The sequence below is a fragment of the Blennius ocellaris genome (assembly GCF_963422515.1).
Source record: "Blennius ocellaris genome assembly, chromosome: 4".
Classification (NCBI taxonomy): domain Eukaryota; kingdom Metazoa; phylum Chordata; class Actinopteri; order Blenniiformes; family Blenniidae; genus Blennius; species Blennius ocellaris.
The window spans coordinates 7,044,126-7,068,043 of record NC_137653.1 but is presented as its reverse complement, the minus strand read 5'-3'; the positions used below and the strand labels follow the sequence as shown (position 1 = coordinate 7,068,043).

Here is a 23,918-nt window from a genome sequence, read left to right as displayed (position 1 = left end):
CCCGGCTGTGCAGCTGTGCACACAGGCCTTACTGCAGGTTTTAAATAAACCCCGGAGAAAACAAGCTGCTGCAAGCAACAAACGCGACTTTAACGCCTCACAAAGTCTTGACAGAACTCATGTGAGCAACGAAGCCAGAGTCACCCATCTATGGCTGGTAACACAAAGTTCTATAAAACTAACAAGGAGAACATTGGGCAATTGATTGAAAACCCAATTTCAGTGAGTCAATAGTGCATTAGCATTCCGAGATGCCAACCCTTCACCATTATGCCCACCCAAACATTTTAGGACCAACACACAAGTAAGAAAGAATTAACAAAGATTTTAACAACAATATTTTTTTGTAATATGACAAACCTAAAGCGTAACCAATTAGTGTGAATACAATGTTTTAGAAAAGCTTTCACTTTGTACTTTAGACCATTTCACTGTATTTTCAACCAGAAGGTACCAATATGGTCATATAGTAGTCATTTTCAGTGGTTATTGTTGTTTCTGTAATTGTGGTTTATACACACATGTAAAAACAGCACAAAAAGCTGTTAAATATAAAAATGTAAAAAATAATGCCAACCTCTCGCAGGTGATACTGTGAACCTGTGATAATTCCAGAACATCAGGATCATATACTATAATTACACTCTCCACACGACGTGCAACACATGTAATAAGCTTCTCTCAGTCACTGCCAGTTTACAACATTTCAGGAAAAAAATAAAAGTTATTGCACATGCAGACAACGGTGTGAAAATCTCCTCCATTGACGTATATTGCACTTGTCTCAATCATGATAGAATTGCAGTGAGGTTTTTTTTTCCGACAAAAAGAGAGACTGTGTTATCTACAGTAGCAGGAAGTACGGCAGTGAGCCTGAAGCTTTAACAAAGCAGCCCAGATAAGCCAGTCACTTGTAATGGCCGTGCGGGTAAACACAGTTGACTCAGCGGAAATATACAGCAGCCATGAAATGAGCTGGGAGATGAACGGGGATTTTGAATATTGGACGTATGGCTGCCGCACTTTAAATAGGTGGGCGATGCCGTCAAAAGCACTACACCATGAGCCGAATGTGTCACATCTCTCAAGACAACAAAAGACAGGATGTTTTAGAAGTCGGCTGAAACTTCAAACAAAAAGGTACAACGGGCAACTCTTTCTCAACGGGAGAATTTCTTACTTGTGCACTTTTTGAGCCCGGACCCTTTCTTCACCGCGTGACGGCTGAGTTTGCAGTTGAAGTTGTTCTCCCAGAACTCGGCAAACCAGATATTCCTTCTGTTGTTCTCCAGCGTGCGGCTGATGAAGTAACGATCAAACCCTGGACAGATCAATGCGTTCATTGTCACTGACGCGGCCACTCTCAGTGTAAACAATAGTATAGCTACAAGCTGTAAACAAGCTGTATACAATGCTGTGTGTGTTTAGCTTGCCTAATTTGTTTGTATGGTATATCATTTTAAGTAATTTTAAGCTTAAGCATTGTGTTCTTTCCAAACGCCCTCTCGCACATGAAAGATGATTTCCCTGAAATGTGCAAATGGTTTTCAGAAGAGGCCGACATCAGATGCTTGCCCGATGCCCGTCTTTGTACCTTTGATGGACTGCCGCTTGGGCAAGATTGTGACTGCTCCCTCTGCCATCTCCTCCTGCTGCACAACCGGAGAGATCTTTGAGCCCCAGCTGTCCGAACCCACCCAGATGAAATGACCTGTCTGGTTGGCCTTTTTCGCTGCGTGGAGTAGCCGCCTGCGAAAGGTGAGGAAACAGATGTTGCTGCAGATAAGGTCAGCAACCCAAGCAGCTACACTTTGATTTTCGATTCTTTCCACCGTACTCTGGAGCCGGACCGAAAACTGCCGTTTGCCACACGTTTCCGAGCCGTCTGCTCTGCCCTCCTGTTTTCTAATCTTCAAAGAAGTCTTTAGTAACTATTACCAGGCCTCACCTGATATCGTCTTCGTTGGCAAAAAGTATGACAACTCGAGCATTTGGATTTTCTCGGAGCCGCCGGATGACCTTGTCAAACTCCCCCAGCTTTGGCTCCCGGGGAATCTTGACTGACTGGGAGATGCAAACACCGCCTGAAAGACATTTCAAGATGTTGTAAGACACTTTGTATAATCTGTCAAAATAAACTTTCACCTTTGCCAGCAATATCACAGAAAAGCAAGCATACAGCTGCAACGCAGGAATCAGTAAAGGCACAATGTGGACTCCTTTTAGCTGTGTTGTGAACTTTGCTTTTATAACTTTGCAGCAGATAGACTTCAACATATCCAGGCAACGAAAATCAAAAATCTATCTAAAATTAGACTCAATTCTGCTTGAGAGTGACAGGTGGAAGATTTCAAAACAACACGCACTCTTGAGACTTAGTAAAGTCAAATATATGTTTGTAAACCAAGTGAGCACAATCACTTAGAGCATACTTTTGGCATTTTTGACAAGCATTGACAAAACTATATTCATTTCAAGACTAAAGAAACTATTGTGAACTTTGAGGAGATTCCTATCTTCCAGCAATAAATAAGAACCTATTCAGTTCTCAGAATTTACTTAAAATTTCTGTGGCAGGAAATGCAACTTCACTGAGCGATAACTTTGATACAATATGCACACATTGCCTGTCAAAAACCCCATTAAATAAAAATATGATTTCACAACTCAAGAAAATGCATCTCGGTACCTCATGTCAGCGTGTTGTTTACACGGTCAACACTGAATGTGTAGTTTACTGAACGATGTGAAAAGAGTATCACACTTTTAGCTCCTGTGCAACAAGATTTTTGTTGTTATTTTGTAAATTGTACTATGCTTCCTTAAAGTCACACTAAGGTCTTTTTGAGGAGTCATTTTCATTACTTCTTTTTTTTTATTTTTTTTATCCAATATCACAATGTTTATGTGATGAATCAGATAAACCAGTGAGTTTTAGCTCAACTAACTTTTTCCATAAAAATGTAAAAAGTAACAACAATCAACACTAAAGACAGTCCATGGAAGTATTGGCTGGTTTAGTTGTCAGTGGCTTTAAAACAAACCATTAAAACCCCGACAACAGAGCAGATTCAGAGCAGCTGCACATTATTTGTTATATAGGAAGTACTACATTTGACTTGGAAGGCAGAGGGAAATCGGTTTACTCCAAACTTTATTTTCAACAAGATTATATGACGTCTTCAGTCTGTGTATTGAGAGATTATGAAATTCCACTGTGATGTAAAGCTGGGTCATGCTGGTTTAAGCCATGCAGGCCACTGTACTGTTTGTTACAACTCAGTACACAGTAACAAATAGCTATGTGTATCATTTTCTATATCTCAACAAATAAAAAGCCGGGATGGTGCTTTAGAATAAAGTGATGGTCCTTTCACATAACACAGCACACACATAAAATGACATAAAATGACAAATCGTTTCAAAAGAAGGAAATAACACATGTACATGGAGAGCAGTTTAGTGAAGTGAAGTTTAACTCTTTCCAGGACTCTTATGTAAAGTGAGTATTTATTTACAGTCAAGCAATCAGGGCAAAAAAGCAGTGAACAGTGAACTTCAAATTAAGTACAGTCACACATTGCTCATGATGAGCGAGTCATGTGGTTATGTATCAACCGTCACAGAGAGGAGGAACTGAGCAGATGATTATTGATTGCTTTTCGGTCGAGACTTACTGGACTTCTGCTCTGCTGCTCAGCTCAATGAGAAAACAGTCCCAATTTCGCCGTCTCCAAAAAGTTCGAGGTTTGAGACAGAGCTCATGTCACCAAAGCCTTATCGAGTTTGAGAAGGTCACACAAAACTTCCGACGCAGTCCTTGCACATGCAACGACTTATAATGGCGATGGCGAAGTCATTTGACGCTATCCTGCTCACTTTGAGAGTGACATGTGTGGTCGGCCTACAGGCCCCCCATCAGTAAGCTCCCCTCCAAATGTGTCATATAGACCTTGACATTTTCCCATTTTTCTACCCAGAGTAAATGAATGCAAATCCAGCATATTTGGTTACCTTGTCCTTTCTCCTAATTAGTTTTGACAGAATTGAGACATAAAAAGCCAGCAAATGAGCAAACCAGCAGGATATCTAGATCCTTCACAAACACAGCCAAGTACAAATTCTTTTCATGTGCGACCCCCGTCTGTGCGTTGTCGCTATGTCAACATGAGAAGAAACACAGTCTTTTCATTTGAGAGGTCCAGATATGTTAAGAGTTTTGAGGTGGGAAAAAAATCTGCAGCTTTTTCCTCTGGAGGAGTTACAAAGGTCCAATAAAAACATTCTCCTTTCATCCAATCCTATCAGACAAGTTGGATTAGTTCTGTCCTCACATCAAGAGAGATGCTGCACTAGCACTCTCTGAGTTTGAAACTTTTACTCCTTAAATTTGTTAAGACTTGTCCATAGTGGATTTACCCATCAATCCATCCAAATCGAGTCTCCAGCTGAAGGCGGGACACACCCTGAACAAATCTCCATTCCAACAAAGAAACAAAGATGGAAAGATGGGAGGGCACACTCAAATTTAAATCAATAAGCAATGTATGGTCAATTAACCTCAAACACATGGTTTTCGACTGAGGGAGGAAACAGAAGTAATACATTCATGCAAACACATAAAAAGTTTGAAAGATGCACCTGAACTCTGGACATTTATCTCCAAGCAGCCCACCTATAGAGTGTTTTACAAAATAAAAATGAATACATAGAGATAAGTGTAACTTTATTACCACCATTTTATTGGTTTCTTAAAACTTGGTCTTACATTTTAAATATTTTACATATCTGTGTTATTTTTCTATTTTTCTATATTTCACATCACTGTTTTTTTATTTGGGGGGGGGGGGTGTCTTTTTATATTGGACAATAAGCATTCATATAAATGTTTGCATGAGAGGGTTTTTAGTTCTCTTTGTATCACAGCATCCCTCCTCAACAACATGAACTTATTTATTTATTTACTCACAAATATGTACAAAAAGAGAAACGTTTGAAAAGGGGGTGAACTCAATGAAGCAGTTCAGGTTGTATTCTCTCTCTTTTACTGCCTGGGTTTCACCTATAAAGTAATTTTATGCAAATTGCATAACTTTCAAATGTCAGTCTCCCGGTGTAAGTCATTTCTAACTGATGTGACCAGGATGTACTGAACCCTCAGTTCCATGTACCTTTTCCATGTTAGCTGATCACAACACTTACCGTACTTGTACAATACAGGTGGAGAATGTATATCTATGGGACCCCACAGACTGTAGCTTCTTTTAAAAGTCAAACATCAACAAAAGCAAGAATTTAAAAAAACCCTGATCCAAATAATACAGACCTAAGAGAGGAAACTTGATCATGGAGAAAAGGTGCCCTTTAAAAAAGACATAAGTGACAGGGAGAGCTGGTATCCACATGACAGTGAAACTAGATAACAGAACAGTCTCCCCCATCTTTGGCCATATTTAAGAGAAAGCTTTCAAACTGTCAGCACGAGAACAGAAACAACTACTGGAAATGTCCTTCAAACACATTTGTTCTACTATTGTAATTCATGTACGATTCAGTGCATTACTTTCTGATTTGTTTTAATTGACTTAAAACAAAACAATTCTTTTTCTTTTACACTGTCTTTTTTAAAAAATTTTATTAAACAAGTATTTGTACTTCTATTTAAGTGAATATCGTGTGTGTTTCTGCAACATCTGAGTTTGGTAGATAACTTGCTCTGTAGGAGTACAACAATCCTACTGTAATCCTGCCAGCAAGGCCTTGTTTGGTCATTTCGTCTTCCAGTCGGGGTAAACAGTTGTACATGACCACAATACCTGAGTCATTTGAATCACTGAACCACAACAAACACAGGCAGAAGTACAGAAAATGATATGATCATGAAAATAATGTTTTTTTTAGATTAAATGCATGGCATCCCACAATTTTTTTTTTTTTTTTTTTTTTTAAATCACACTTTAACAGTCTTTGTGCTTCAGACCATCCTTCAGTTTATGCTATGCTGCCGCGGGCTGTGTGCGTCTTGACTGCAGTTGTGAAAGCATTTCCTCACTTCAGCCCTTTGTGTGCGATGACCCACTTGTCCAGTTGACTCAAACACACTCCATTATCGGTCATTTTGGGTGTTTTCCTAAATGGATGGGTTGAGATAAGTGAGAAGCATTCAAGGCATGCAGTTTTTCACATGCCACAGCAGAAGACTATCGCCGTGTTATCTTAACAATGTCTTCAATAAAATTAATGGAAACTAATAGTGACAAATAGCAGGGGCAGTGTCAGGCCAGCCACACACACACAGTCCGTCTGTCACAATGATCGATTCATGGTCTCTCCCTTTTAGTTTTTCTGTTTCTGTCTTTAGCTTGATGCCGTGAACACAGTATGTACTGGACTATATAGTGCAGTCAAACTGAAAATATGTCTTTTTTTACTAATCATTTCAATCAAATGAACATTGCTTTCCACCACCACAAATCCGATCATGTAATAGTGGTACGATGCTTCACAAGCGGATAAATCAAGAATTAGATTCAATTGCATTTTCTGGAAGACACGCAAAACTGTCAAAGTACGAACTGATTTATGCATTTAATGACAAAGTCATCAGCAGTCAAACTCAAATCAATTAGCCAGTCAAGCAGCATATTTCTCCATATATGACGCCATCCTCACTGCAGGGCTATTTTTATATGGATTTACACAGCTTTGCTGTCTTGGCCCATCAGTTTGAATTTTGCAAATAGATCAAGTGCAGCTTATTTCTCCTTTGTGATGGTCATGTTTTGGAGGCTTTTGTCCATCCGTAATGTCACTAAAGGCGACAGTGAAAAATCAGGCAAATAAAATCATCTCAGACTTTTTTGCTCAGACTGATGACCTGTGTCTCATAAATGTTCATCAAACTACAGAAAGATATTGTGTCATCTGAGAAAGCCGATAGGATGTTGGAAATATTTTATATGAGGTACTAAAAATAAAGGAAATGCCTGATTCAAGGTCAGGATATCTTTCCCTTTCTCGAGGGACTCTTTGGTTTCTTCCTATAGTCCAAAAACAAACATTGGAGGTTAATTAATGGCATTAAAAGTATGACTGTCTGTTATTCTGAATTGGACATAAGTATAGGAGATGGACAGGCCCTAAAAATTACAAAAACACCCATAAAAATGTGTAATATTCATACACAAATACACAATGGGAGTTTCTGTTAAACACGAAAGACATGAGGACTGCAGTACTTGGTGAAATAGAACAACTTCTAACCTGCCTGTGTGTCACCCGTTTAATCACTTTTATGAATAAGACATTGGTGCAACATGTTGACATAATGATTTTTTTTTTTTTACCTGTGTAAACGCACTTAGTTAGTATATACCTTTATTCTATCATCCTCACCTTCCCTTCCCTTCCAGTTTATTTTGGTGTTACAGCTCACACCTTTACTGATGTGACTCTCAAGATTTTTTTTTTTTTACCAACCTGCTGACAGTTTATATAAAAAGAGCTGAAAGAAATATTTAAATACTGTTATTAGGTGGTGATGTTATTAACAGTTTGTCAACAGTTTTGCTTTGTCAGCAGTCATGGTGACCCTCGCCTTAGACCCCACATCATGAAATTATATGGGGCATGGCGAGGTATAGGGCAGGTGGGCTACGGGAGAGGAGAAGAGCTCTCCCTGCCTGGCCTGGTTACCAGCGACCCCCACCTGGACCCCCCCTGCACCACCTCATTTATTGATGCCTGTGCTTTGAGCATTTGGGGGCTACAACACACCTCAACAGGACGACACCATAAGGTCCTGTTATGAAGAGCTGAGACAAAGGCCAAAGCTAAAATCCACCATCACCCACCACAACATACTGTTTTTTAAATTGCAATGTTACAGAAATTGGGAAAGCAGATATATTACACAAGGTACTTGTGACTATTTACTGTGCTACGGGCTTCAGTTAAACTAAAGCGTCACAATTGTAAAATGCATAGTACGCAGACGCCAGCCTATATATATATATATGTGTGAGGAGATGTAATATACTGTGCAGTTCTTTGTATTGTTGAACTACTTAACCGGAGCAACACTGGATTAAATTTGTAAGGATGCTCAACTATGAGCTAAACTGGAATTTCAGATAAACGACAGGAGATTTTCCATGTCACGGCTTTCATGTTATAATTCCAGGTAATCCATACTGTAATTTCCTGCATGAGTCAGAGCTTGTAAAAACAGCAGTGTGTTTTCTAACCTTGCAGCAGGCCCATTAAAAAAAGAGAACTGCTTTTTTTTTTTTTTTATTCCATTGCAAACAACAGCTTTTTGCCCCTTGTTTAAATTTGAATAGATTACATGAAGACCTTTCTGCCTGTGAGTAATGCTATTTCATCAAAAGGAAAGAAACAAGAAAAAACACAGACATACTCATGAAGACAATAGCTAACATCAATTCCCCAATAATGATGAGTCAGTGCGATATAATAAGGATGTCTGCCAGGGAGTAATCTGATGGAGGTCTGCGCTGAATGGGCTCCTAATGTGTGTGTGTGTGTGTGTGTGTGTGTGTGCGTGGATGCTTGCGTGCGTGCGTGTGTCAGTGCATGTGTGTGTCAGTGCGTGAGAGCCACTGTTGCAGGCTGACATTTAACGACAAACGTGAACTATTTACTGCTCTCGGGAGCTGAGCTGCGGCTTCACAAATGAAATGTGAAATGCAGAAAAGTCACTAAAGTTCATGGAGGAGTTAAAGCAGTGAACTGAGAGCATATTCAAAGAGCAAAACCCAATCCCAAGAAACAGTTTGATGCAAAAGATAACTTTTCCTGTGATGAGTCTTCCTTCCTTCTGCTGCATTCACAACACAAAGTTGAATCTTCCAGGTTTTGGTGCCGGCTTGCTTTGAGTCAGGAGGTTGTTTTCCATAGATATGCGAGGAGATTTGAAATTGTCTCTTTCCAAATTATTCTCCCTTTTCTTGCCAAGTGCACACTGCATAAGTTTAACTGCTGTGTGGGGCTGACGTGCCAGGAAAGAGGAAAAATAATGTCCTACTGTTGGTATTCATTTGTCAAAATGGCATTTGTTTTTAACTGCAAGGCCCCACACCGGAAAGGCTTGTTGTGTATTCTGTTATGATGTGACCAAGCTCAGTTCATGTTCAATTAAACCATCGTAACACAATAGTATTAGACCCGAAAACACAATTTGTTGTTTTTTCTGCTCTACTGACTTTCCTAATTGTACATCCTTCCCCTGTTATTTGTTCACCACACATGTCTCTTTCTGTGTTTAGGCTGTAGAGCCACTCAAGTAAATAATTAACATGTGGAACACAGCTTTGTGGTTTCTTTTTCCTCTCTGTTTTTTACATGATTATCTCAATTAAAAAAAGGGTTGTACCCATTCCTTGTGTGGAGATTTAATAGAGCTGATATTTCACCTTGAATCAAGTCAAAGTTCATATTCATATTTGAAAGTTCATATTTGAAAAAGGTAATAAGCACTTTTGTTTAAATCAGTGGCATGAGAAATAGTAAAACAAAAGGCCTGTGTAGATAATGAATGAAAAGAGTCATGCATTATTTAGAGTTCAAGTTTTCAGGATTACAAGGATCAAACAATATTTTGGCCTTGGTGAAAGTTGTGAGAACCAAAGTGGTCGAAATAATGGGGGGGGGGGGGGGACCAAACTAAAAATCAATATCAGATTGAGTTAGTTTCACCTCTGCCAGGAAGGTTATGCTTCTTTCTGTTTGTTGGCAGGGATTCTCCAAATGTATTAGCACATTTCAGTGAAATCTGGTGAGAACTTTTGCCAAAGGCCAAGTGATTATTTTCTGGACAAAACACTGAATCCATTCACCCAGAAAAATACTTTTTTTCCCCCCTGAAATAGACTATTTACCAGCTGGTACTTTGGAAACCATATAAATGACCCTTCTGTAGAAACCTCCCTTTATTTTGTATTTTCTTTACTCAGCCATAAATATTTATGCTATTAAGCAATAACCATTTTTATTTTAAGTGGTATATTGCTTATGTTTCATGGCAGTTGTCCAGAAGACACTGAGAAGATTACTGCTGAGCGCAGTGGTTTGTCACAGAGTGCTGGATCGAAGCACATTAATGGAAAGTTACCTGGAGGACAAAGTGTGATATGAGAGGTGTTGCGCCACTGTTTTTCACCATGTCCAGACTCAACACAGTCATCTGGGAGGGTGTTTTAATGCTCTTTAAGCTGACAAACATGATAGAGATGTCAATTTTCTTCTCCACCCGTCCACACTGTTACTCAGCCAGTCAACATGCATGGTCGTAATTATATCTAAGTGCTTTGGATGTCTATGAGAGGAAGAGGAACAGCATCTGATACACATAGCAAATGATCATTGAATGCTATTAAAGCTATTCCTAGCTTTTATATAAAGCCTCAGCACTTCCAAAAGGCTTGATCACTGTCGCCATGTCACATTTGCGTCTTAAGAGAGAGACGAAGAGTATTGAGAATGCAGGGATGGTCAAAATTGGATTTACAGACGTGAAACAAACCCAGAAAAAACAATATTAGGGAAATTCTACAAAAAACAAAGAAAATAACTGTGGAATTAACTTGGGAATAGACAGGTCGTGGTTGTTATTTGACATTATTTACTTGTATTTCATGTCTTTAAGTGACATTTTGCTACTTATTGTAGTGCTGTGTGCTGCAAAGTGCCTGCTTTCAGGAAATCAAGCTGCCATTTCTCATTCTCACTGTTGTGCTTGACTTTGTTCACAATGCTGATGAAATGTGTTTGGTCAAATCTTGTAAGCTAAACATGGTAACATCAACACTCGGTGGCGCTGAGCTTGAAGTGCATTAAAGCAGAGCAAAACAACAGGGGGGAACTGACAACGCTGAAAACGACTAAATAACAGAGAACCTTTGAACAGTGGAGAACAATGTGCATATTTCAGCCATTTTACATAGAAATGGAAAAGAGTAATGCTAAATAATTACAGTCAGATCACATATTTCTAGACTATATTAACATTCATGTTTGATTAGATGTTCCTTTTTGTTCTCTCATATTATTTTCCTAGTGTCCTCTCATACATCTTTTGTGTAAACTGGTAATGTACAAATGATGAAGGAACAAATGTTCTTGCCTGGAGGATAAAAGAAAAATCTGATCTGGCCTTTTGACATGTCTGTGTGAAATACGTTTTTCTTTCCTTTTTCTTGTTTTGTGCTCCGTCTCTCATTAAGTGGTGTCTCATTTTGCTTTTTTAAGAATACACATCTCAATTGATTTCACAATCCAGTGCGCGTATACTTGAACTGCATTAACAATTATGTAAGAAAAGGTAAAAGCGTTAAAACATTGATGTGTAAAAAAAGTTTTTATCGCAACAATAAATCTTCAGACTTATTTCTATTTGATGGAACCAGCATGCTCACGAGAAAGAATTATCGCTTGTAATGCTCCATATGGCAAAAAGAATCCTAGTACGTCCAGGAATTTTGGAAAGATCAAATTATATTTGTTCTGAAATTCAGCATGTTGCAATATAATGTCATTGAACTTCAGCCACATAGCCCAGTCCAAACAAATACCTAAACTAATATTAATAGTTACAAAGTGTCACATTTTTATTTTGTCTTTGAGGCTTTTTTTCTACTGTGGTCTGCTCTGAAATGTCAAAAAGCTCAATGCCTTTGCTTTCTTTCTCTTTTGGTTTAATGGTACACTGGCAAACAATAAAACAAAGCAATGCCTCCGTCCATGGTGGCCGGACGGATTGGACTTTTTGACAAATACAGGCGGTTACAGCACTTCAGGACACGACTTATTCCTGCTGCCTCTAAGAGAATAGTACATCAAATACACCATCTGTGTGTAAATGTTACTCTAAAGCTTCTCTCGAAGTAGCATGGGCTGAACTTTCTCGTTTTTTTTAGGGATTTGGGGTGGTCCAGAGCCAGAACGAGTCAGAACCTGATTGTTTTGAAATGGTGGCCTTTAGTCAGTATTGTCTCCATCAAGCTAATCACCATAATGTTGCGCCACGATTATTCATCACTCAAAGTTTGAGACACATCAGTTTGAAATAGCCTCTGTAAAATTGCATTCACATCAACAATAGCACAATAATATAGTGAATTCAATTGCAAAGACTCTTCATTAAGTCAACCAGTCATTTGTTTTCTTTTAATACATCTTCACAAATGTCCCATTGACACATAGTCAAGGGTTTCTCAAAGTGCAAGTTTAAAAAAAAAAAAAAAAAAGCAGAAACTACATGGATGCATAACGGCTCCAGTTTTGTTTTTCATCTCTCCGCTAAGGAAAGGGCAAAAAGTTTCAATCAAAACAATTGACTTCTGCCTGACCTCGTTCCAGCGACTACAGCGCAAACTTGCCTGAGGCAGAGCTGAATCTGCACACTGCGCCTAAAGAAACGCAGCACTTCAAACTGCCTGCTACCTAATTGACTTTGTAACAGTGTCATAGTTCACTGCCACCAAATTGACTGAATGTTCAAGCACACTTTGGCAACAATGATACACTGAAAATGACAAAACTGCCTCTTGGCGCAACAGGAACTTTATCTTCTGCATTGCAAAGAGCAGCAACAAGACTACGACTATGTTATAATTCCCATTTAGAGCCGATTACCTAACTTTTGTATAACATTGTTTTCTATATCAACCTGCTATTTACCTTTATAAGTTTTAACAAAAATTAATCTGACCATTTTTGCAGAAGAAATTAAAAAATAAAATAAATAATAAATTCCCATATTTAATTTCACACATCTACAATTTACCTACAATTTAATCTTTGTACATGTGGTTGCCAGCTTTTTTTGGTTTTTCTGTATAAAGAAATAAAAATTATTTTATAATGATTAACAATAAAATACCACAATTGGACATCTGGCAGCAGCAAGTTTGGTAAGGCTGGTGTCAAATTACATGTACTGATTGTTTTATTGGCAGTCTCAGTGTTGTTAAAAGATTTACTTCCTAAAACAGTTTTCAGGTGGTGATGCCTAAAAGAAACACTTACGAGTAGCATAAAAAAAAGAGAAAAAGACACATTTTATTGCAGATGATCTTTAAATATGATAAGCAATATTCTGTATTCTAAAAGCTGCACTAATCAATATTTATATATCAGCAGTGGGGTCCAATAACTTCTTGTAGGGGGTGGGTGCAACCCTAAAGGACAATCATTCATTAATAATCCTATGACTCAGCAGCCCGCTTCATCCTTCCTTGCCTTCAGGTGGTTTTTCACCCCATCGTTTCAGTGTTTAGGCTCCCAACATTACTGTTTTGATTTATTCCCATCGCTCTCATTAGTTCGGTTTTTGGCCATAGCAGCTTGCCTGCCTGTCCAGCAGGTAATGCCAGATAGAGAAAGTTACACAACTCTGAAGGACACAGTGGAGCAATTTGTATTGGGCGTGTGAAGAAGATAGATGAAATTATTAAAATATGGCTCCATATATAGTGTTGGAACATTAATAAAAAATAAAACTATGAGACCATAAGGTAAATGTTTGATTCTCATTTTATAAATGTCCTCCCAATTAGGCATCCCTCTATCCGTCTCTGTCTCTTTGTAGATCCCAGGGGATATCAGGCTAAATTAAGATCACGACAGTCACCGAATGTGGAGCATACTCAGAAAAAATAAAAATTTAGGCACAGGAAAAAACATGCAAACTCTTAAAGGAGTCTCAAACCCAGAATCAAAACTCGGTCCTAATCCTGTGACGCAGGAGTGCCAACAATTACATCACCAGCATACATCAACAAAATGATGATAATCCATGATTTCTGCATCAACTCATCCTGACATTATGGCATTTTTTAAGCCAGATTGTCACTGATTGACAGACTGAGTAAAATGTTGCTCATCTATTGCACCTATGCATGGTCCAGGTTTTTCTTCTCGGTCCAACTGGGATCATTCCACTAATGTGGTATCCCCCCTCAATTCTGCCTGCACTTTTTCCAGCTACTGTTTTTAACACCTGACCTGTCCTGTGCAGAAAGGGACTGCTGCTTACCTTCAAAGAGTGTTAATTAAACTGGGGGGGGGGAGAATCCCGGCACCATATGGAGGAGGCTCCCTGACAGCAGGCTCCTACTGTTTTGGAATTTCACCTTACTGCTCCTCTCTGTGTTTCTGTGGCGGGGAGGTCATCTGGAGTGACAGACTGACGATGATTAGGTAATAGGTCTTCACAGGCCGCTGGTGCTTCATAAATCCGCTCAGTTGGATCGCACACGGCTCACTCACAAATTTGGCCACTCCGATTTGTCGCTCCTGACTTGTCAAATTGTGAAAATTAAATGTCACTTCACTGAAGAGAGGCCCAATTTGTTGTTTTCTCGTGAAGTAGTTCTCGTGGAGCAAATTCGGATATATTTTCCAAGCGTATATTTTTATGCCTAATGATTTATTTGTGCTATTGTAAGAGGTGCCTGTGAGTGGGAAGGAACCTGCAATGGCACACAAAACCTCTCATGTGAGAAATGTTAAGCCTCGAGAAATGATACATGGTTGCTCTGGAGTATTTTTGCACCATAATTGACGTGCAACAAGCATAATTTCCCATCATTAGAGGGACCTGTTGCCTGGGTGCACAGGAGCTTCCAAGGAGGAAAAAAAGAACCAAGCCCTTAAGCTGCCAGCCCAGGGAGATAACAGAGGTGTAGGATCACAACTGCAGGGACGTGTGCAAATATGACAACAAGCGAGTGTATTCCGCCCATTCATTAAACCCGGTGCAAGAAATCATACATAATGTTAAACACAATGGAACAGACATGGAGGCATGCGTTCCTATAAACTCGGTAACGGAGTGAAAAATAACCACAACCTCAAGACTGACGTGGAGAAGGACGAAACAGCTGTTCAGCCGACTCTTTCCAGCTTTCCATCGATAAGCGCAGGAGATGAATGACCTCGGCTCGTTCGTCATCATCACCTCCCCACCAATTAAACGGCAGGGAATGCTGCTGTGGATGCAGCTGCTTTCATCTCCTAATTGACTGATTGATTCGGTGGGTTTCTCCATCACCCTATAAGATGTTTTTATGATGTGACGCCGACAGTGTTTCATTTGATTTATAGAATGCAGCTTTAGCAGGCGGGCCGATGTGGAGAGGTGATATAAACATCATTTGTGAATTCATACGGTACGTTTACTGAGGAAATAGAGCGACAACAAACCCCCCCGCAAAAAAAAAAAAAAAAATCATGAAAACTCAAGTGTTTTGTTTTGCTAATTTGTTGTTGCTGCAGAGTCCCAGTAGAATAGAGATAAATGTGGGCAGAAATAACGCAAAATCTAGCACATTTTTTGGTGCATTTATAAATATCTGAAATCTGAGCTTCCCGAAAGACTGACTGACTGCCCAGTGTGGGAGTTGTTTAAAATATTTTGTTGTTATTGTAGCCTGGCTTATGCATTGAGAGCTGTCCAGCCCTGAGGATGAGCTATTGTTGAGGACTTGTGAATTGACGGGAGAGCTTGTATCTACTTCACCCTTCGGGATAATTGCTGTCTGTGAAGTAAATGTTGCTAAGACCATTTTTTCATTAGAGAACAGTTTGTCATTCTTGGTGAGGATTTTGTAGGGGGGGGATCTTCTCCGTTTTGACATAAGTTTGAAATTATGTGACATATTGGATGGCTTTAGCTCTTTTCAGGCAAGAAAACAAAAGAAATTCTATTTTATTGTAAGATTTCATAGTAATCTCCAGCTTTGGTAGTTTGGGATGAAAGGAACACAATATCCATACCTTTTGCAGTGATGTGTAATATAGTGTAAAATTTGATCTTCATTGCTAAAGTTCACATCTCCCTCAATCGTTTTACTTTGAAGTTCAGGCTCCAGTTAATCCATCCATTAGATAATGGAAATTGTAAAGCATTCCCATCAAATCAAAGCACACTCCTGAAAGAACAAAGTAAAGTAATGTCCATAAAGAAACAAGACAGAGTTTCCAGATCATGCTTCAGGATGTGATCACACGCAGCAGGTTAATGTTTAATTAAAGCAAACTCTTCTGTGATCGCTCTATCAGTGCGGCTCATTTGGACAAGTGTGAACGCTTCCAGTCGAACCCTGGAGTGCGCCAAATGGTTCGAGCTCCCTCTAGATGAACTTGATTAAAGTGAGAACAAAGCACGCACTAAAGTTTTCTGTAGGGACCACACACAGAATGTGACAAGACTCTGAAACCGATGTCCTCCTTGCTGCAGATCATCATGGTGGTTTATACATTTTATAAATCATCATCAGTTCTCTGCAGGTAAACATGCCAAGACAATAGTACCACAAGTGCATACAGTATTACTGTGGAAGTTATGGGACCTATAATATGCATCATAAAAGAGCTCAGTAATCCATCTATTTACATCTTTCAGTTTTGTATTAAGGGCCACATATGTTATATTTACTGTTATATTTATGAATGGCATAAATATAAAATTGCATATCTAACATTTTTATCTTTTATTTTTTTATTTGAGTCAAACGGTATTGAGTACTGACAGTATTCATGAGCAAATACCAGACCTATGAAATGTGCCTTATAATGTACAGGAGGGTGCAGTGTCCATATATATATGAATATAACTGGATGAGTTGCTCCATAGATACAAATGTGCATTATTTTAATCATGGGAGGAAAGTGGAGCACAGAGAGAACAAGCAAACTCCACACAGAAAGGCTCAGATTTTTAAAACATGGGTATCGCTGTCAAAATAAGATGAGACGGTTAAACCACTGTGATTCTAGTGAATGGATCTCTTTGTTTAATATTGAACTACAAATGTAAAAAAAAAAACGACCTTGTGAAAACAGAATTTAAGAATTTCAGCAGGAATTTTAAAAAAAAATGAAAAAAATGAAAAAGCAACATAAGAAAATGTGCTAAATGTGTGTAGAAACGATCTGTTTGAAAAAAAAAAAAAAAGATGAAGAGACGAGCATAAATGTATACCACAGAGTATCATTAAGAGGCTAATTACAGGGCTTGCAGTGTTTGTGTTTAGTAAAGCTGCAAGCGAGGGTTGATTTGACTGTATGGTTATTTTTATGCCAGCAAGAAAACCAGCAGGACAGACAGTAGCTACACATTTCAGCACAAAATACCCACAAAGCATTTTGGCAGCTGCCTCGCTCCATTATGAAGCGAGCTTCGCAGTGATGGTGCCAGCAACAGACGGGGACCTGGCACATTAAGAAAGTTCAACATCGCCGGGCTCTCTTTGAATTTTCCTGGGTTATCCTGGATTAACAGCTCAATGCGATGCTTTGTGCAGGTCACCAGTGATTTCGATTGCGCCTTAGTGAGACATGATAACACTCCGACTGTGCTGATTTGCTTGCGGCGTGGCTTCAGGGCCGGTGGATGATGGTCTGCCGCCGGTCAGCCATTCACTCATGTAAAATATCTCTGCTAACCATTACATGCCTTTCTTAGTTGTTTAGCACCTCAGAAAATTGATTAGAAACGATTATGAGTATATTTTCAGCTATTTAACCAGACACTATTTAACACTGCTCACTTATTTTAACTGTAGTGATAGAAGATACTGTGTTAGTCCTGGATTCTTGTTTGTTTGTGTGAGAGCAGACTGGAGGACAGACAGAGTGTTGCCTATTCCCACGGCACAAATGTGTCTGAAGTTACAAATTATCCAAATGCTCAGCTATAAAAACAAACATGGACTCCAACACTGGACTTTCAGTAGACATTAATTATTTTAAGAAGGAAATGTTTCTCTATCGTGGCTTTTCTTCCCAGTTTTTACTGGTACTAGTTGTTTAAATTTCAAAATATCCTCAACAACAAATACCATATTGTCTACATTAATGCTAAGTTGTAAATGGACGTCATTAATTGTACACATTTTCACAACTTTAGCACACACTACACTCACATAAAAGGCATTCAACAGCCATCAGAAGCAGTTTGGCCTGTGTGCGGGGGTGGGGGGGAAGAGAGATCGGGGTACAAACCTTGAAAAAGACTCAACAAATGGCATGAAGCTACTCCGTTTACACAGCAAAGAAGGTGATCTCATCATCCTCATCGTCTGTGTTTTCTCTTCTTCTATATTTACTACTGCTTAGAAAAATAACAATAAACTGTCAACTGTAACAACAGCAAGAGTTCAGAATGTACTTGTGTCAATTAATAGGATTAGACAGTGACTCCAGAATCAAAATGCATCACGGGTTTGAAATTGGTAAAATATCCAGCAACACAGCAACATTATGTAAAATTACTGTGACATTGTGTTGTAATCACCTCGTTAATGCACTTCACAGTTCACATAGTTTATAGATGTTTTTTTTTTAAATATCTATAATTTGGTTTGGGACTGATTTCCAACAGAGTACGGTAATTAAAGCTCTTTTCTGACCACTTAGGAGGTAAAAGCAGAATCAGCATGGATCCAGTTCATTTTTCTACAGCCAACTCTTCATAATGTTGTGAATGCACACTGATGTAAACATACAGAATGAGCTCTAGATATTTAATGTTAATAGAAATGTTCCGAACACAAGCTGGATTCTCCAACCTCCGCATCATTCCTGCTCCCATCTGCAGCAAATTTCCTGCTTTAATGAAAATCACCTGACAGTGAACTAAGGTGCCTTTAATGATTACTTGATTTACTTATTTCTGCAGCTGAACTACTAAACTATAAACAATTCCCATCAGCTCGGTTACTCTTTGTTCTGAGTGTTGAATATTGAAATTTAATAGGATAATACAACGGACATGATAGGTTGTGATTTCTTCGTTAAGACACTGACATTAACATGGTGACTCGCTGCTAATTGATGAATAAATATTTGCAGAAACGCATGCTTGAATGGAACTGGAGGCATTTTCAGTGGGCGGTATGTGCCTTAATGCTTCCCGGCTTTAAAGTGAGGTCAATGTTGGCTACCATCTCCAGCATATTGGGTTACCAGGGTTGTGTGTGTGGGTTACAACTGGGACTTGTCTGCCATATAATCTTGTTTCATGAGACAGGCAGACTGAGCTGTGAAAAAAAGTTGGCGGATTAGATTTCCCTTTGCAGTATTTTAATTTCTTTATAGCTTAACTGATTGTGCTTGTTTGTGTGCTGCGTGTGGATGAATTTTCTACAGACACAGAAACTTGGCTCGTCCACGTTCCCTAATTGCCCTCAGTGAGAGTCAGTTTGTCCTCAGACAAACACTTTCAGAAAGATTTCTTAATTATTGGTATTTTAAGAACCGTCTCTCAGTTCTTTTAATGTCAGATTGTCATTGGAAACAAACAAAAAAACCCAGAAAGGCCATTGGACACACGGATCTTAATACTGCACTTAGGAGATAACACTAAACAAAGAACTCTGTGTGGGTTTTTTTCCTACATTGAAAGAAAAGAAACAATCCCCAAACAGGATTCGAGGATTCAGTGTTTTGTGGGCATAGAAAGGAAAATATCTCACACACCCTGTGATGTTGTTGAGTGCTCAGCGCCACCAAACCAATTTTGCATCAAAGGAGCAAGATGAAAAGAATTCAAAGCGACAGTGATATAATTTCCCCTGAAATCTCATGTGGCAACATTTTCCCTGCAAATGCAGCATTCTTCATTCTACACAATTCAAATATCTCTATTTTTATTGACAAATATCAAAATATACATCACAGAATTGTGCTTGAATAAACTCTGTATTTTACACCTGATGTGTTTTCATCAGGTTTATTCCTTTTAACAGTTCCTATACAGACGCTCATTTTAGTTCTAATTACCTTGAGCCATTTTCTTGATCTTGTTCGGGCTGGAGTGTCAGGCATGTCAAGGTCTGGGATCCATTAGACACTAACTGAATGGACATGAGAGCGTCTCGCAGTCGTTAATGGATCTGCTCACAATATTGCTGCAAAATACCACGGGACACTTTCAGAGGACGTGCAGAATTCATGGCTCGGTGGGTCAGAGCAGGTTTGTCAGCAACGCTAAGAATCAACAGGATATTATCCAGGCTGGCTCATAATGTGTTGCCTCGCTGTTGCTGCTGCTGCTGCTGCTGCATGTATGTATGTCTACACACTATCTGCAATGTCCAAACTCATTTCCTTTAAACACTCACATATTTGAGATGATTGTGGACAGTCCATAAATCTGTATAATTAAATTGTTAAACTTGTTATCATAGTTCATCATGATTCAAGCATGATTTGCAACATCTTTCTTTTTCTTTTTTTTTCAGATTCCATAGTCTAAAGAAGAAGAGTGTTGCAGCATCCCGTCTCTCTTTCGGGAGTTTGGCCCGAGTAAATAAAACTCATTCAACTCGTCCAAGTTCAGGTGAGCAGACTTTCCTGCTGTCCAGTACTGACATAGTGCATCTCCACTGGGTCATCCATACAAGCACTGAAATGGTTTTACAGCAGTGTGAGAGCATGCATTTCTTTACTTGCATATATTTTCACACAGTGATAATGCCACTTGCCAGGCCTTCAGGGGCTGAAGGATTTGGCTTCAGTGCCTTGCCGAGGCACATGCTGACAGTAGTCACAAAGTCAATCCAGCCCCCTACAGTCAGCCTCTTCCAATTTCAGCACATCTTCAAACCGGGAAACTTTCAGGTAGTCCTGAACCCAGAGGCTTCAGCGGGACCCCACCTAGTTTTATCCCTCTTGTTTTAATAATGACATGCCAACACAATCCCACTCATTTCTTATGGTATGAACAATGTGGGTGAAGTAAGATAATGATGAGACATTAATGTGTCAAAGGCCTCTGGGTTGTCTGCTGTGTCATGATTCACTACAATGAGCTTCAATCTTTCTCAGATGTATTAAACATTCGGTTTCAGGATTGTAACCCTTTAAGTGCCAACATATCATTTATCCCTCCCAAAAATGGAATATTCTCTATGAAATATATGGTCAATGAGGATTTAGTGCTGCTTGACATCTTGGATATGTCACAGATTAGAAACACATTTTAAATTGATTGCATTTGTTTTTTTTGTTTTTTTTTATTATCTTTATTTTTTATTATTAGTTAAGGTGAAATATTCCCCTTCCTTCTTTATGTATCTTTCAGAGTTTGTCAGGAATCCTGAGAAAATCCACAGTACAAGTGAATCACGCACCCACACCCCCATTTTTTATCCAGTCATCTTCTTTATTCTTAATTACATCTTTTGTCTTGTGAAGCGCGGTGTGACAGCATCTGTGCATTAACTGCTGTATGAATACGTCTTGTGGACTTTTGAATGTCATTATGCTGCAGCAGGTACTGCAGATGTGCTCGAAGACTCAGATAAAGAAATGCAGATTTATTTCCACCTTCTTAAGCGGCAAAGAACATGACAGTAAAAGAAAAGGGAAGGAGCATCACTGCAAGATCTATGCAACACTATTCATGTCAGTGCAGTTCAGAGCTTTGGGCCCTGAGTGTGGTAATCCTTGAGGTGGTGAGTTGGCCTGTGGAGCAGACTTTGTCAAGCAGGACTATGATTTCAAGTCTGTGGGTCAGAGCAGGAGAAGCTGTTAAGGAGAGCTAATCCTGTGGACATAGTACTGTACTGTTAGGTAGTGTGGCAGTTTAATCTGTGACGACTGGAGGGTAGACGGCAATGGAGAACAAGAAGCAGGTTACACTGCCAAGACTCAAAAAGAGCATTTCGGTGTTTGATTTCTTACTAAGACACATTATTTTAGATGCATTTTAACACGTCATTTTGGTTTTTAGGACTTTTGATATTATTTCTGTTTTGATTTATTATTAAAGGTCAGTGTAAATAAAATGTGTTATCAACACTAAAATCATTATTCTTCTATTTTAAGATGCAATATTGTTCATATGTACATGTTTGATCCTGTTAATTAATATCCAATTATTATATCATTACAACCAATGATTATTCATTGATTTTTTTGTATGTATGTATATTGTGTATGTATGGGTTTGGTATGTTTTGCGCATTCAGCCTGTTGGTTGCTGTTATTCTTATACTGTCAATAATCTTCGATACCTCCGTCATTTCACCTTAAAATCCATTAGGTTTGAGATTGGCAGCATCTTTACAGGTTTTCATGTTTTATTTTCCATTTTTTTAGGGGAAAAGCAACAAAAAATTGTGTTTGTTGAATTAAAGGGGTATTTTTTCCACTCTAATCCTGTACAGTGAAACAACTTCTTGCTGTCTCTTACAGCTCTTCAAAAGGGATGTTTGTCACATTGCTCTGATGTTTTTATTTCATCTTTTATTTTTTATTCCTACATTAGTAAAGCAGAGCTTTTGTTTCAGTTTAATGATAAATCCCACCTCAGCATTTTGTCTCGCTGGTGTTTTTTTTTGTCATGTGTTTGTTTATCTATAACCAGCATTCAACTGTTTTATTTGAAAGCATGAAGAACGAATGTGTTTTTCTGTCCCGACTCTTCTGAGCCACCATATTCAGTAGAAACAACTCAGCTGCCATGAAAAGCACCATGTGGTTCTTCTCTGCCTTCTGATGTAGCAGATGATATGTTCAGTAGTCTCTGAGCAGGAAGGTTTTTTTTTTGTTTTTTTTACCCAGGGGGAAATATGCTGACTACCAAGAGGATAGGCAGCACCTGTTGGTGGGAACGCTGCTTGCCTCCTTGCTGTAGCTTTTGTGACTGATGCTGTTGTCAGTGGTGAACAGGAGGATATATCTTTTAAAATTCATGAAAACTCTATTGAGCTGCGGGAAAGAACTGAGCGAAAGAAAGTGAATTAAACTGAGCCTCGTGCAGTCACTTTAGCCCGCCTTTAGACTTTGACCCAGCCTCAATTTGTTTGTTCTGTCAGCTCGGCCATATAATTGATGCCATTCATTACGTGATTGAGGGTGTGTGTGTGTGTGTGTGTGTGTGTGTGTGTGTGTGTGTGTGTGTGTGTGTGTGTGTGTGTGGGGGGGGGGGGGGGGGGGGGGGGTGAATGGAGGTAGCTAGACCATTGCTGAGAGCAACCTACGCTGTGATGATTGATAGTAAGCAAGCTGCATAAACGCTGGAGTGTTGGTTGCCTAAATGCAAGTGAGTGTTATTCTCTGTGCCTGCTCGGGGCAAAGCCATTAATAAAGCCTGCAAATGATGATAGCTGTTGTATTGATTCTGGTTTGCACCCTCTATTCCACCAGCCCAGTCTTTCTCCAATACTTTGCCTCAGTAAACACAGGCATCGAAATTGTTGACCTGGGCTGTCTCTGCCATTGATCTGCCCCGTTGATGTTGGGACAGCACATTCTCTTTGTTTGCGTGGTAGCGTAATCCATTCACAAAGCTTGTAGATAGCACGAAACACAATCAATATGACAGAAGAAATGAGAGTATAAGATAAAACAAAAACAAAAAAAAGAATGCATTTCTGAAAAATGAGGGAAGACCCCCATCTTGACCCTGTGTTCATGATTGGCGCCAATACTGCAAGGAATGGGGAAGTCTATATTATATTCTCAAAACAAAAATGCTGCAGGGAAATGCTTATTTGTGATCACAGTGAAGAATGTGTGTTCTAAAATCAGCAAACAATGTGGAGTTTTATGTTGATCACATCCTCATCAGCACGATAACATAACTAATAAGTACTGCAAATCAAATCTTTGCAGCGACTCCTTCGCGTCTGCTGCTGCTGCTGCTGGCAGATCAGACAACTGTTTCCATACTCTCTCCAAACATTTTCTTTTCCACAACCTTCAAATCGAATCCGTCTGACTGTCCCACGCTCCTCTCCCTCCCCCACACCCTATTCAACCCACTGTTAAGCGCCTTGTCATTTCTAATAGAAATGACACGCCTTGAGTCAAAGTGACATTATGTCAGAAATTTATCCACCAATTCTTGCCAGGCTGAATCACACTTGCTTTATTCCTCTAGCAGA

At 39.2% G+C, this 23,918-nt stretch overlaps 1 protein-coding gene across 1 annotated transcript in view; it reads right to left on the bottom strand.

Moving 5' to 3' along the window:
* LOC308129225 (metabotropic glutamate receptor 4-like) overlaps positions 1 to 23,918 on the bottom strand; it is a gene marked incomplete at both ends in the record, with an annotated part of 145,833 nt that overhangs the window by 44,169 nt on the left and 77,746 nt on the right. Inside the window, 3 exons of the mRNA XM_080495069.1 lie at positions 1,181 to 1,321; positions 1,595 to 1,749; positions 1,949 to 2,084. Coding sequence (XP_080351195.1) covers positions 1,181 to 1,321; positions 1,595 to 1,749; positions 1,949 to 2,084 — 432 coding nt within the window. The remainder of the gene's footprint in view (positions 1 to 1,180; positions 1,322 to 1,594; positions 1,750 to 1,948; positions 2,085 to 23,918) is intronic.